General features: G+C 40.5%; 1 protein-coding gene across 7 annotated transcripts in view; it reads left to right on the forward strand.

Moving 5' to 3' along the window:
• The first annotated feature begins 253 nt into the window (after window positions 1-253).
• LOC115165066 (zinc finger RNA-binding protein) overlaps window positions 254-13,235 on the forward strand; it is a 44,256-nt gene continuing 31,274 nt past the window's right edge. For all 7 annotated transcript variants that reach the window (XM_029718100.1, XM_029718102.1, XM_029718103.1 and 4 more), the window contains exons 1-2: window positions 254-338; window positions 609-690. In XM_029718100.1, the coding sequence (XP_029573960.1) occupies window positions 302-338; window positions 609-690 (119 nt within the window). In that variant the 5' untranslated portion in view covers window positions 254-301. The remainder of the gene's footprint in view (window positions 339-608; window positions 691-13,235) is intronic.

The raw sequence follows: 13,235 nt of genomic DNA on the forward strand, positions 1-13,235 counted from the left end.
AAGTAGTATCTTACAGGGTGACTTTCATTTTTACTAGAGTCATTTTCTATTATTATTATTAAGTATGACAACTGGGTACTTTTTCCACCACTGATAATTTAATATTATGGTTTGGCCAAGTCCGTCGACATCGATAAAAAATAAATGTACAAAAATAAATAATAGGTCTAGTAGAACTACAATTCCCATGAACATCTGCATGCACAGCGCATGCGCGCCAGGTCCATTTCCTGGTCCGACCTTCTCATATAAATACGCAGGGTTTACAAGACAACAGTTCGTCAGAAAATACGAACCCCCAATGATTCCTATATGTCCAGTGGTCTCCTTCACCTATGGTGAGTTAACGTTTTATATAAAAAAATAAATTTAATAAAAAAAAAACGATTAAATAGCTAACAAGACTATCAATTAATAATTTATAACATTTTTTACGGGGAAAGCTGGGGGTTTTTGGTCGGTGTGTCCTTGAGGTGCTCTTTCTGCCTGTTTTACGCCTCTGCATTGCACTGTATGAGAAAGGGGGGGGTCTTGCTTCAAACAGTAGCTAGCTAACCAGCGCTAGCCCACCGTTCACCTTCTTTTATGTATCTGTCCCTTTTCTGCAGTGCCCAGCCGGCTTGGTGAAGATGCCAAAATGGCTACCGGCAACTACTTTGGATTTACCCACGGTGGTGCTGCACAGTACAGGTAGGAAGGATATGACTCCTTGGAATTGGAAATATGCGATCCATCACCACGGGAGAATCTTTTTTTTTTAATTAAAGGACTGTCGGTGTTATCAGGGATCATTAGGACCTTCACTACCCTTTAACCATAACCCTTACCTAACCAATAATTAAATAAAATAAAAATAATACTCCAATGGAGGGGAGGAGGAAGGGAGGCACACGTCCCAAGGATCCCGGACCTTTAAAGGATCCCCTCCAAATGGAAGTTGCGGCCTCTACTTTGCTGTAATATCCTGTCCTAGATGTGGGTGGTGGGGGGGGGGGGGGGTGAAAAATGCACGTTTAGGTTCCACCTCCGATTTAATTTGAAAGGTTACTTATACATATTCAATAATTGGTTGTGGAAATTTACGCATGGAGTTAATCATTAATCAATTTTTTTATAAAGCCCCTTTTTACATCAGCTGATGTCACAGTGCTATACAGACACCCAGCCTAAAACCCTGAACAGTAAGCAATGCAGATGTAGAAGCATGGTGACTAGGAATAAACATCAACAAATATGGCAATGACACCTGTCAGTGTAGCTAGCATGGGAACATTAGCAAACTAGCTATCTCGCTAATCAAATGTAAAGTTTATTTGTTTAGCGCGCCGACTACTACCTTACAGTAAAATGCTTACTTACAGGCCCTAACCAACAGTGTGATTTTATAAGTAAAAAAAAAAAAGGTATTAGGTGAACAACATAAGTAAAGAAATAAAAACAACAGTAAAAAGACAGTGGAAAAATAACATTATAACCTCCCTAATGTTAGCTGTTTTGTCATCTTCCATAACTTGCGGCTGCAAATCCGCCAGTTTATGCTTGATCCAAAAAATATGGTCGGGGGGGCTGCGTATGGAGGGTGTGAGCGAAGCATGCAGATGCCTAATTGATCTCCATACCCCACATTTTTGTGACAATGCGGAGGGGGCTCTGTTAGCTCCACATTGACATGATTGGTTGACGGTAGGTGGGGGTAGGTAGTTCCACTATAAACACTCAGGTCATTGTCAACAGCTCTGTTCAGTATAAATGACCTGACTTGTGTAGATACAAATTGACCATGAATAGCCTTCAACTTTGCAGCGGTTTCTGATTTTTAATAAACAATGGCATGCTGGTCGGCGGTAACGTTCAAATAAAACCCAGTCCTGAAACTAAATGTAGCTCGGCTGGAAAAATAAATGTAGTTTAAAAAAAAAATACTACTTTTTTTTTTTAACCTTTTTAACTAGGCAAGTCAGTGAAGAACAAATTCTTATTTACAATGACGGCCTATCAAAAGGCCTCCTGTGGGGACGAGGGCTGGGATAAAAAATAAATATAGGATAAAACACTCATCACGACAAGACAGACAACACTACATAAAGAGAGACCTAAGACAACAACATAGCAAGGCAGCAGCGCATGACAACACAGCATGGTAGCAACACAGCATGGTAGCAACACAGCATGGTAGCAACACAGCATGGAAGCAACACAGCATGGTACAAACCGTTATTGGGCACAGATAACAGCACAAAGGGCAAGAAGGTAGAGACAACAATACATCACACAAAGCAGCCACAACTGTCAGTAAGAGTGTCCATGATTGAGTCTTTGAATGAAGAGATTGAGATAAAACTGTCCAGTTTGAGTGTTTGTTGCAGCTCGTTCCAGTCGCTAGCTGCAGCGAACTGAAAATAGGAGCGACCCAGGGATGTGTGTGCTTTGGGGATCTTTAACAGAATGTGACTGTCAGAACGGGTGTTGTATGTGGAGGATGAGGACTGCAGTAGATATCTCAGATAGGGGGGAGTGAGGCCTAAGAGGGTTTTATAAATAAGCATCAACCAGTGGCTCTTGCGACCGCTATACAGAGATGACCAGTTTACAGAGGAGCATAGAGGGCAGTGATGTGTCCTATAAGGAGCATTGGTGGCAAATCTGATGGCCGAATGGTAAAGAACATCTAGCCGCTCGAGAGCACCCTTACCTGCTGGTCTATAAATTATGTCTCTGTAATCTAGCATGGGTAGGATGGTCATCTGAATCAGGGTTAGTTTGGCAGCTAGGTTGATAGAGGAAACCAAGTCTAGATTTAACTTCAGCCTGCATCTTTGATATGTGCTGAGAGAAGGACAGTGTACTGTCTAGCCATACTCCCAAGTACTTGTATGAGGTGACTACCTCCAGCTCTAAACCCTCAGAGGTAGTAATCACACCTGTGGGGAGAGGGACATTCTTCTTACCAAACCACATGACCTTTTGTTTTGGAGGTGTTCAGAACAAGGTTAAGGGTAGAGAAAGCTTGTTGGACACTTAGAAAGCTTTGTTGTAGAGCGTTTAACACAAAATCCGGGGAGTGGCCAGCTTAGTATAAGACTGTATCTTCTGCATATACAGTTGAAGTCGGAAGTTTACATTCACCTCAGCGAAATACATTTCAACTCAGTTTTTTTTTTTTACAATTCCCGACATTTAATCATAGTAAAAATTCCCTGTTTTAGGTCAGTTAGGATCACCACTTTATTTTAAGAATGTGAAATGTCAGAATAATAGTTCAGAATGATTGATTTTATTTCAGCTTTTATTCCTTTCATCACATTCCCAGTAGGTCAGAAGTTTACATACACTCAATTAGTATTTGGTAGCATTGCATTTAAATTGTTTAACTTGGGTCAAACGTTTCGGGTAGCCTTCCACAAGTTTCCCAGAATAAGTTGGGTGAATTTTGGCCCATTCCTCCTGACAGAGCTGGTGTAACTGAGTCAGGTTTGTAGGCCACCTTGCTTGCACATGCTTTTTCAGTTCTGCCCACAAATGTTCTATAGGATTGAGGTCTGGGCTTTGTGATGACCACTCCAATACCTTGACTTTGTTGTGCTTAAGCCATTTTGCCACAACTTTGGCAGTATGCTTGGGGTCATTGTCCATTTGGAAAACCCATTTGCGACCAAGCTTTAACTTCCTGACTGTCTTGAGATGTTGCTTCAATATATCCACATAATTTTCCATCCTCATGATGCCATCTATTTTATGAAGTGCACCAGTCCCTCCTACAGCAAAGCACCGCCACAACATGATGCTGCCACCCCCGTGCTTCACGGTTGGGATGGTGTTCTTCGGCTTGCAAGCCTCCCCCTTTTTCCTCCAAACATAACGATGGTCATTATGGCCAAACAGTTCTATTTTTGTTTCATCAGACCAGAGGACATTTCTCCAAAAAGTACGATCTTTGTCCCCATGTGCAGTTGCAAACCGTAGTCTGGCTTTTTTATGGCGGTTTTGGAGCAGTGGCTTCTTCCTTGCTGAGTGGTATTTCAGGTTGTCGATTTAGGACTCATTTTACTGTGGATATAGATACTTTTGCACCTGTTTCCTCCAGCATCTTCACAAGGTCCTTTGCTGCTGTTCTGGGATTGATTTGCACTTTTCACACCAAAAGTACGTTAATCTCTAGGAGACAGAACGCGTCTCCTTCCTGAGCGGTATGACGGCTGCGTGGTCCCATGGTGTTTATACTCGCGTACTATTGTTTGTACAGGTGAACGTGGTACCTTCAGGCATTTGAAAATTGCTCCCAAGGATGAACCAGACTTGTGGAGGTCTACAATTCTTTTTTTTCTGAGGTCTTGGCTGATTTCTTTTGATTTTCCCATGATGACAAGCAAAGAGACACTGAGTTTGAAGGTAGGCCTTGAAATACATCCACAAGTACACCGCCAATTGACTCAAATTATGTCAATTAGCCTATCAGAAGCTTCTAAAGCCATGACATTTTCTGGAATTTTCCAAGCTGTTTAAAGGCACAGTCAACTTAGTGTATGTAAACTTCTGACCCACTGGAATTGTGATACAGTGAATAATAAGTGAAATAATCTGTCTGTAAACAATTGTTGGAAAAATGACTTGTGTCATGCACAAAGTAGATGTCCTAACCGACTTGCCAAAACTATAGTTTGTTGACAAGAAATTTGTGGAGTGGTTGAAAAACGAGTTTTAATGACTCCAACCTAAGTGTATGTAAACTTCGGACTTCAACTGTAAATGGATGAGAGCTTCCTATGTTGATGTAAATTGAGAAGAGTGTGGGGCCTAGCATCGAGCCTTGGTGTACTCCCTTGGTGACAGGCAGTGGCTGAGACAACATATGTTCTGACTTTATACACTGCACTCTTTGAGAGAGGTAGTTAGCAAACCAGGCCAAAGACCCCTCAGACACCAATACTCCTTAGCCAGCTCACAAGGATGGAATAGTCTACCGTATAAAATGCTTTGGCCAAGTCAATAATACAAATAGCAGCACACCATTGCTTAGAATCAAGGGCAATGGTGACATCATTGAGAACCTTTTAAGGTTGCAGTGACACATCCATAACCTGAGTGGAAACCTTCATGACTCGTGACCACCGGTGTGATGGTAATACGGTCACCGCATCAGCCCTAATGACATCCCACTTGGAGTTTGCCAAAAGGCACCAATAGGACTCTCAGGCAAGATTCTCTGGTCTGATGAAACCAAAATTAAACTGTTTGGCCTAAATGCCAAAGTGTCACATCTGGTGGAAACCTGGCACCATCCCTACAGTGAAGCATTGTGGTGGAAACATGCTGTGGGGATGTTTTTCAGCGGCAGGAACTGGGAGAATAGTCAGGATCGAGGGAAAGATGAACTGAGCAAAGTACAGAGAGATCCTTGATGAAAACCTGCTCCAGAGCGCTCAGGACCTCAGACTGGGATGAAGGTTCACCTTCTAACAGAACAATGACCCTAAGCACACAGCCAAGAAAGCACTGGAGTGGCTTCGAGACAAGTCTCTGAATGTCCTTGAGTGGCCCAGCCAGAGCCCCCGGACTTGAACCCGATCGACCATCTCTGGAGAGACCTGAAAATAGCTGTGCAGCAATGCTCCCCATTCAACCTGACAGAGCTTGAGAGGATCTGCAGACGCTTGTAGCGTCATACCCAAGAAGACTCAAGGCTGTAATTGCTGCCAAAAGTACCGAGTAAAGGGTCTGAATACTTATGTAATATTTCAGTTGATTTGCAAAAATGTATAAACCTGTTTTTGCTTTTTCATTGAGATATTGTGTGTAGGTTGACAAGGGGGGACCTAAATACATTTTAGAATAAGGCTGTAACTTAATAACAAAATGTCAAGGTCTGAATACTTTCCGAATGTACTGTCTTTGTGTTATTTTGCAATGACTTTGTTATTTAATTTGTATTAATCTTCTTTTTAATAGAATTTCTTACACTTTGGCATTTTTTTAATTATTTTGTGTAGATTGTTGACACACAATGAAAGTTTTAAATCTCACTTTATAACACAATGTCAAATCTAAAGGGGTTTGAATACTTTCGCATGACACTGTATCTTGCTGTCACCTATCGTACACAAACCTACCAAAAGCTAATCTAGAGTCCAGAGGTGCGGATTTGTTTTCTTCTCTTCTGATGCTTTCTGGTCTTGTCAGAAGAGCTGTGGTTTCACTGACTGGGGTTCCCCAAGAAGGCATTTTGGTATCAGACATTATTCCAGCACATTGTCTGTGTATTAGCCTACAATTCATTTGAAATGGTCTGCTGTGCACAGTGAGTGATTTTTGTTTTCCCCTGTTCATGTCAACCTCTCCTGCAGAAGTAGATTTATTTAACCAGGAAGTTCAAAGGCAGCAGCAGTCAGTACTTGAACACAGATGTAGTTGGCTACCCAATATTTACACCTTAAAATGATTTTGTTTTACTAGAACACAGCTGTAGTAAGGCTTCCCAATATCTCTATCCAAAACAACTTTTAGTCGACAACTTAGTTGGCTGTTGTCGTACCAAGAGGATTGTGCCGTTTTTAAAACACAACAGTATTTACGAGAAACAGTTATAGGCCTATTAGTTGGTAACGTTTAATGACATTTTAGTTGTGGGGTGCTGTTTTTTTTAAGTTTTTCACAGAAATTTTTCCTGTGTCTGTCTGTCTTTTTTTTGTGAAAGCCCGTTTCCTGTAGCAGCAGCTTAGAGCTCATTGATGGAAAGCCAAGACTATTCTTCATGGCATTAACAGGCAGAGCATGGTGGCTCTTTCTGCCCTGTCAGCTTGCTGGCCACCGGACAAAAACGGCATCGCCTCCCCTTTCCCTCTGTTGTCATAGAGACCAACGGTGTGAAATCGCCCATAAGGAAATGAATGGGACATTTTCATTTGTGTAGAAAAATGTTTATTTTAATAAACTTTCAAATGACACAAATCACAAATTTTTAAGCATTTATCTATCCATTTTTTATTTTATTTTTTCTCCAGATAAATTAAACCAGAGAAGGAAATGTGCTATTTTGTTGTCTTACTGAGTTTGGTGCCAATTCCCTTATAGTTATTAAAACCCAAATTACTTTTTGACTAATCTGAGTGTTGTTTCTCGACAGAATTATATTCTACCATTTTGTGGAATGGTCTGTTGTGATGAAAGATGGTTCATATGTTTTCATATATAATGCTACTCCATGTTTCTGCTGCTTTGCAGTTGGCTGTTTTTGGGTAGGGATCAGGTATAACTGAAACGTCTGATTTATGCTAAATCTACCTCTTTATGTATTATATTTTATTATTTTGACGTGATTAGGATCCCCATTTTAGATGTTGCTAAAGCAGTGGGTAATCTTCCTGGGGTTTCACAACAAAACATGACATAATACAGAACATGAATAGACAAGAACAGAACTACAGTGAGCTCCAACAGTATTGGGACAGTGACCCATGTTGTTGTTTTTGGTTCTGTACTGCAGCACTTTGGATTTGAAATGATACAATGACTAGGATGTTTAAGTGCAGACTGTCAGCTTTAATTTGAGGGTATTTTCATATCAGGTGAACTGTTTTTAGAAAATTACATGTCTCCCTATTTTAGGTGTAGTAAAAAGTTTAGTATTTGGTCACATTCATAGCAATCAATGACTACATTTAAGCTTGTGACTACAAATTTGATGTTTTGGTTATATTTCAGGTAAAAAAAAATAATAATTGCACCAATAGAAATAAATAGTTAATATTGTGTCACTTATTGTAAATAAGAATAGAATATATTTCTAAACACTTCATTTAAAGTGGCTGCTACCATGATTACGGATAATCTTCACTTGAATCGTGAATACTGAGAAAGTCAGACGCACAAATATCATATCCCAAATACATGTTAACCTCTCACCATTACTGGTAACAGGGAATGTATATTTATTGGATGTATGATATTTGTGCGTCTAACTTTCTCCCTAAATAAAGTTAACTCGGAGCAAGTCTTCCAATCTTTAGAGGGATGTTGGGGAATACTGTGTCTCTTTTTTTATGTTTTTTTTTTTTACAGACGCTTGACTGCTATTCAACCAGATTTTCCACATGGATCGAACTGTGGCTTCTGGTAAGGGTAACTAACTGCTATCTCTAGCGGGCTTGTAACTGCACGTCGCTCATGGCTAGTCCAACACTGAACTTGTCATTGCGGGAATGCGGAAACAACATCAGTCAATGGTCGAGTCAGTTACACTTTTTATAAAAATAAAAAAAAAAAAATGTAAAAATTCGCCAACATTTTTAAATGGGGAAAAAAAGTTATTGCAAATTCAGCAGGTTGTGTTGTGAAATAGGATTTTAGAAATGCCGTCTTTTATTACTTATTGTCACGACCACAAGCACCTCCCCCCCTCCTATTGATATCTTTTGTTTTATTAAGTCAGCGTTGCATTGGGGGTTAAAGTTAAAAATACGTTTGTGTAATGTGATTTTTGTAATTTAATACAAATATTTTATCAGTCATCTTCCTCAAATGATGACGGAATCTTTGCGAGATGGAGGGAATCTGATTTCATTGGTCCTTAATCTCAGTCGTTTTCACGTGGAGTCGGCCCTGAGTTAGCCTGACCCGGAGCAGGTTCTGAAGGACTCATTGGCTTTCCTGTGGCTCAGTTGGTAGAGCATGGTGTTTGCAACGCCAGGGTTGTGGGTTCGATTATGTAATTATCTGTAAGGTCGAGCAGTGAATTTCAACCACAAAGACCAGGGAGGTTTTCCAATGCCTCGCAAGGGAGGGCGCCTATTGGTAGCAAACATTGAACATCCCTTTGAGCTGAAGTTAATTACACTTTGGACGGTATATCAATACACCCAGCCACTACAAAGATACAGGTGTCCTTCCTAACTCAGTTGCCGGAGAGGAAGGAAACATGATGCCAATGGTGACTTTAAAACAGTTACTGAGTTTAATGGCTGTGATTAGGAGAAAACTGAGGATGGATCAACAACATTGTAGTGATTCCACAATAATGACCTCAATGACAGAGAAAAGGAGGAAGCCTGTACAGAATATAAATATTCCAAAACATCCATCCTGTTTGCAACAAGGTACTAAAGTAATACTGCAACAACAAAAAAAATGTTCTGAATACAAAGTGACCTTTTCAGCAGGAAAATAACCTAAAACACAAAGACAAATCTACACTGGAGTTGCTTACCAAGTCCAAGTTAGTTTTGACTTGAAAATCTATGGCAAGACCTGAATGGTTGTCTAGCAATGATCAACAACCAATTTGACAGAGCTTCAAGAATTTAAAAGATTAATAGGCAAATATTGCACAATCCAGGTGTAGAAAACTCTTAGACTTACCCAGAAAGACTCACAGCTGTAATTGCTGCCAAAGGTGCTTCTAGAAAGTATTGACTCAGAGGTATGAATAATGATGTAAATTAGATTTCATATTTATTGAAAGTTTTCACTGTCATTATGGGGTATTGTGTGTAAGTTGGGCTAGAGAATCTAATTCATTTTAAATTCACGCTGTAATACAACAATGTGGGATAAGTAAAGGGGTCTGAATACTTTCTGAAGGCTACAAATATCTGTGACGTGTAAAAAGCCATCCCCCGCCCCCCCACTTCAGCCAATCAGATCACGTATCCCTGTTCCTACTTCCTGCCTACAAGCAGCAACTTGAGGTAGCCTTAATGTATGTATTAATGTAATGGTATGTATACAACAACCACAACAAAGATGAGAGATCACGTCGTCCTCGCTGACAAGCGGTTTCAACTCTCTATTTGAATTTTGAGGTTTGGGCCAAACATAATGTGTCATATGGAAACAAACACATTGAGGCATTATGTTACTGTAATACAGAAGGTAACTTTTTTTCTAGCGATTACCCCCCCCATGTCTCAACTCCTCAAATCGCCAATCATACACTACTAAAACTGGAGTATCAATGAACATTTTTGATTCTGGGAAGAAAAAAAATGAATTTTCAGTTTGTCAAGTGTGGTTCCATGTAGCAGCATTTCAACCAAAGGATTTTATAAAACACAGAACACAATTATGAGAAATTGGCAATTTGTTCTCATTCTAAGAAATAAGGTAGGCCCACTTGATTTCAACAAAGTGGACGGGCTAACATGCTGTTCGAGACAGACCGACGGGTGTGTACCTAAAAAATGTAACTGTTTTACCTTGTTAGCTAGCAAATGGAGCCTAGTTGGCCAAACATGAAATGTAAAGATTAGCTGGCTGCTCGCTTGAGATGTGTTTTTATATTTTTTTTATGCCACAAGAAGTTAGTCATTATTAGTGAATGTGTGTGTGGATGTGGTAAAATTAACAAAAGGTATTTTCATAGACTTAAAAGCTAGATCGGTGACTATTGCAAAACAAAAAAAACAGGTTAAACCATTTCTATCAAATGATTCGTGGGTCTTATGGTTGTGGAAGGCTCATATTTCTTTTTTTTTTAGCTTTATTTAGGTATAATTTCACAAGCCCTGAATTAGATTTATTGCTGACCATTTGAAATTCAGTGTATTGGACTATTTGGAGAAAATGGTCATTATTATACATTTTGAGGAAATTGAGAAGAATTTTAGGTCATATTGCCCAGCCCGATGTTGCCCACAAAAAACAAACCCGGACAAACCCCAACCAAAAACCCTGGATGAACAGAGATATCCGTACCACGCTGCGAACCTGTACTGCAGCATTTCAGTGTCAGCAGAAATTAACCCTGATGACTCTGTGACGCGCGAGGATTACAAGGCAGGTACGACCTCCTTCAAAAACCATTAGGGACGCATAAAGACAATAGACTCAAACTTCAATTGACGTCCGACAACACTCTCTGCGCATCTGCAAGGACTACAGACCAATCCCCACCGACTCCACCCTCCCAGACGAGCTAAACACATTCTATTCCCTCTTCGAGGCAGAGCCATCCAGGAAGACTCTCGTTGCTCCGGACGACCAGGTGCTTTCGCCTTCTGAAGCTGACGTGAGAAACTCTCGAGTGAATACTCACAAAGCCACGGGCCCAAATGGCATCCCTGGCCACGTCCTCCCGAGTGCGTGCTGGCGGGCATCTTCGCTGACACATTCAACGTGTCCCTGTCCCAGGCTGTAGTCCCCACCTGTTTTCAAGGACACCATCACAGTTCCCAATGTGATCAAACAAGGTGACGTGCTCAAATAACTGTCGCACTCACCTTGGGCATCATGTGAAGTGCTTTGAGAGGCTGGTCATTAAGGCCAGCATACTAGGCACACTGGACCCATTCCAATTTGCCTCCCACTACCAACAGATCCATGGAAGATGCTATTTCCACCACTATTCACACAGCCCCTAACACACCTGGACAACAGGAACACCCAAAATGAGACTACAGTTCAGCATTCAACGCTATTGTTTCCCTCCAAGCTCAGAGCTCTGGACACTACCCTCTGCAACTGGATCCTGGTCTTCCTGATGGGGCAGGCCGCAGGCTTTGAGGATTGGCGGCAAAGACCGTAGTCGTCCCCTCTACCATCCAGACCGTAGTCGTCCCCTCTACCATCCAGACCGTAGTCGTCCCCTCTACCATCCAGACCGTAGTCGTCCCCTCTACCATCCAGACCGTAGTCGTCCCCTCTACCATCCAGACCGTAGTCGTCACCTCCTCCACTCTTAACACAGAGGTGTGTCCTCTGCTGTACCCCTGGTTCGCCCACGACTACGTGGCTAAGCGTAACAAACTCCCAGTTTGCTGACGACACCACTGTTACAGGCCTGATGATCAACGACGAGTCGGCCTATAGAAAGTATCTCCCAGGACAAATTTAGCTAGCAACAGCAAGCTAGCTAGCTTAAATGTCCATGAATGTTTCATGTTTTTATTTTTTTATATATATAGTTGGTTCAGAGTGCTTTTTGATATTTCAACCTGCGAGTCCTGAACTCGTCTGGTATGGATGGACAAAATCAACATGGCGTGCCCGGTGTAGTCAGGAAGGCATCGTCAAAGACCCCACACATCCCAGCCACGAGCTGTTCACTCCCTTTAGCGCCTGCCCAACGCTATCAGAACATGAAGTCTGATTACCATTTAGGCTCTGAGTTTCTGTCTACAAGCCATCAGACTGCTGAACAGTTGAAGTGGACTGATCTGCTCTGAATTCTCCACACACACACACACACACACACACGTCCATCACAACTGCTATTACTAAGTCAGGTGCTTCGTCTTCACAACTTAAACACTTGCTCCTTTTCCCAAAACGTGTGTAAATATTGGACTATAAATTGTGCCTTCCTGTATTATACTTGATGCTAAAATGTTTGTTCTATTCTACTGAGACATTTTTGCTTCATGTTCCTATTATCTTTTTATAATTGTATTTTTTTGTTGCGTTGTCCAGAAGGAACCCGGCAAGTAAGCATTTCATTGGCTGGTGTATCCCGTACATACGATTTTAATAAAACATGGCATCGTGACCAGCCATTTTGAATTATTTAACAGACTCATTTGAGACTGACATCAAGATGGATGCCCTTCTTCTTATAGACTAGACCTGTCTGCACATCTTGGAATTCAGAGGCAGGAAGAATTAGATGAGTTTTTAGTTTAATTCAATAGAACCTAATTCCAGGGGGGGCAATTAGAAAGGCATTGTTTGTCAGTGCATGGTGACAATAGGCCTACATAGAAAAATCAACTATTGAATGTTTACATGTTTTGAGGAATGGTCACACTAGTGCTAGTCTATATGGATAATAAATCCATATTGTGATTTTAAATTGACTGAGTTGATGCAATAACAATAAATGGTTTACATCAATATATATTTTTTTATTACCCTTTTTTTTTAAACTTCTACTATACAAAAATGAACACAACATGCAACAATTAAACTTCTACTATACAAAATGAACACAACATGCAACAATTAAACTTCTACTATACAAAAATGAACACAACATGCAACAATTAAACTTCTACTATACAAAAATGAACACAACATGCAACAATTAAACTTCTACTATACAAAAATGAACACAACATGCAACAATTAAACTTCTACTATACAAAAATGAACACAACATGCAACAATTAAACTTCTACTATACAAAAATGAACACAACATGCAACAATTAAACTTCTACTATACAAAAATGAACACAACATGCAACAATTAAACTTCTACTATACAAAAATGAACACAACATGCAACAATTAAACTTCTACTATACAAAA

This window comes from Salmo trutta, chromosome 27 (assembly GCF_901001165.1).
Source record: "Salmo trutta chromosome 27, fSalTru1.1, whole genome shotgun sequence".
Classification (NCBI taxonomy): domain Eukaryota; kingdom Metazoa; phylum Chordata; class Actinopteri; order Salmoniformes; family Salmonidae; genus Salmo; species Salmo trutta.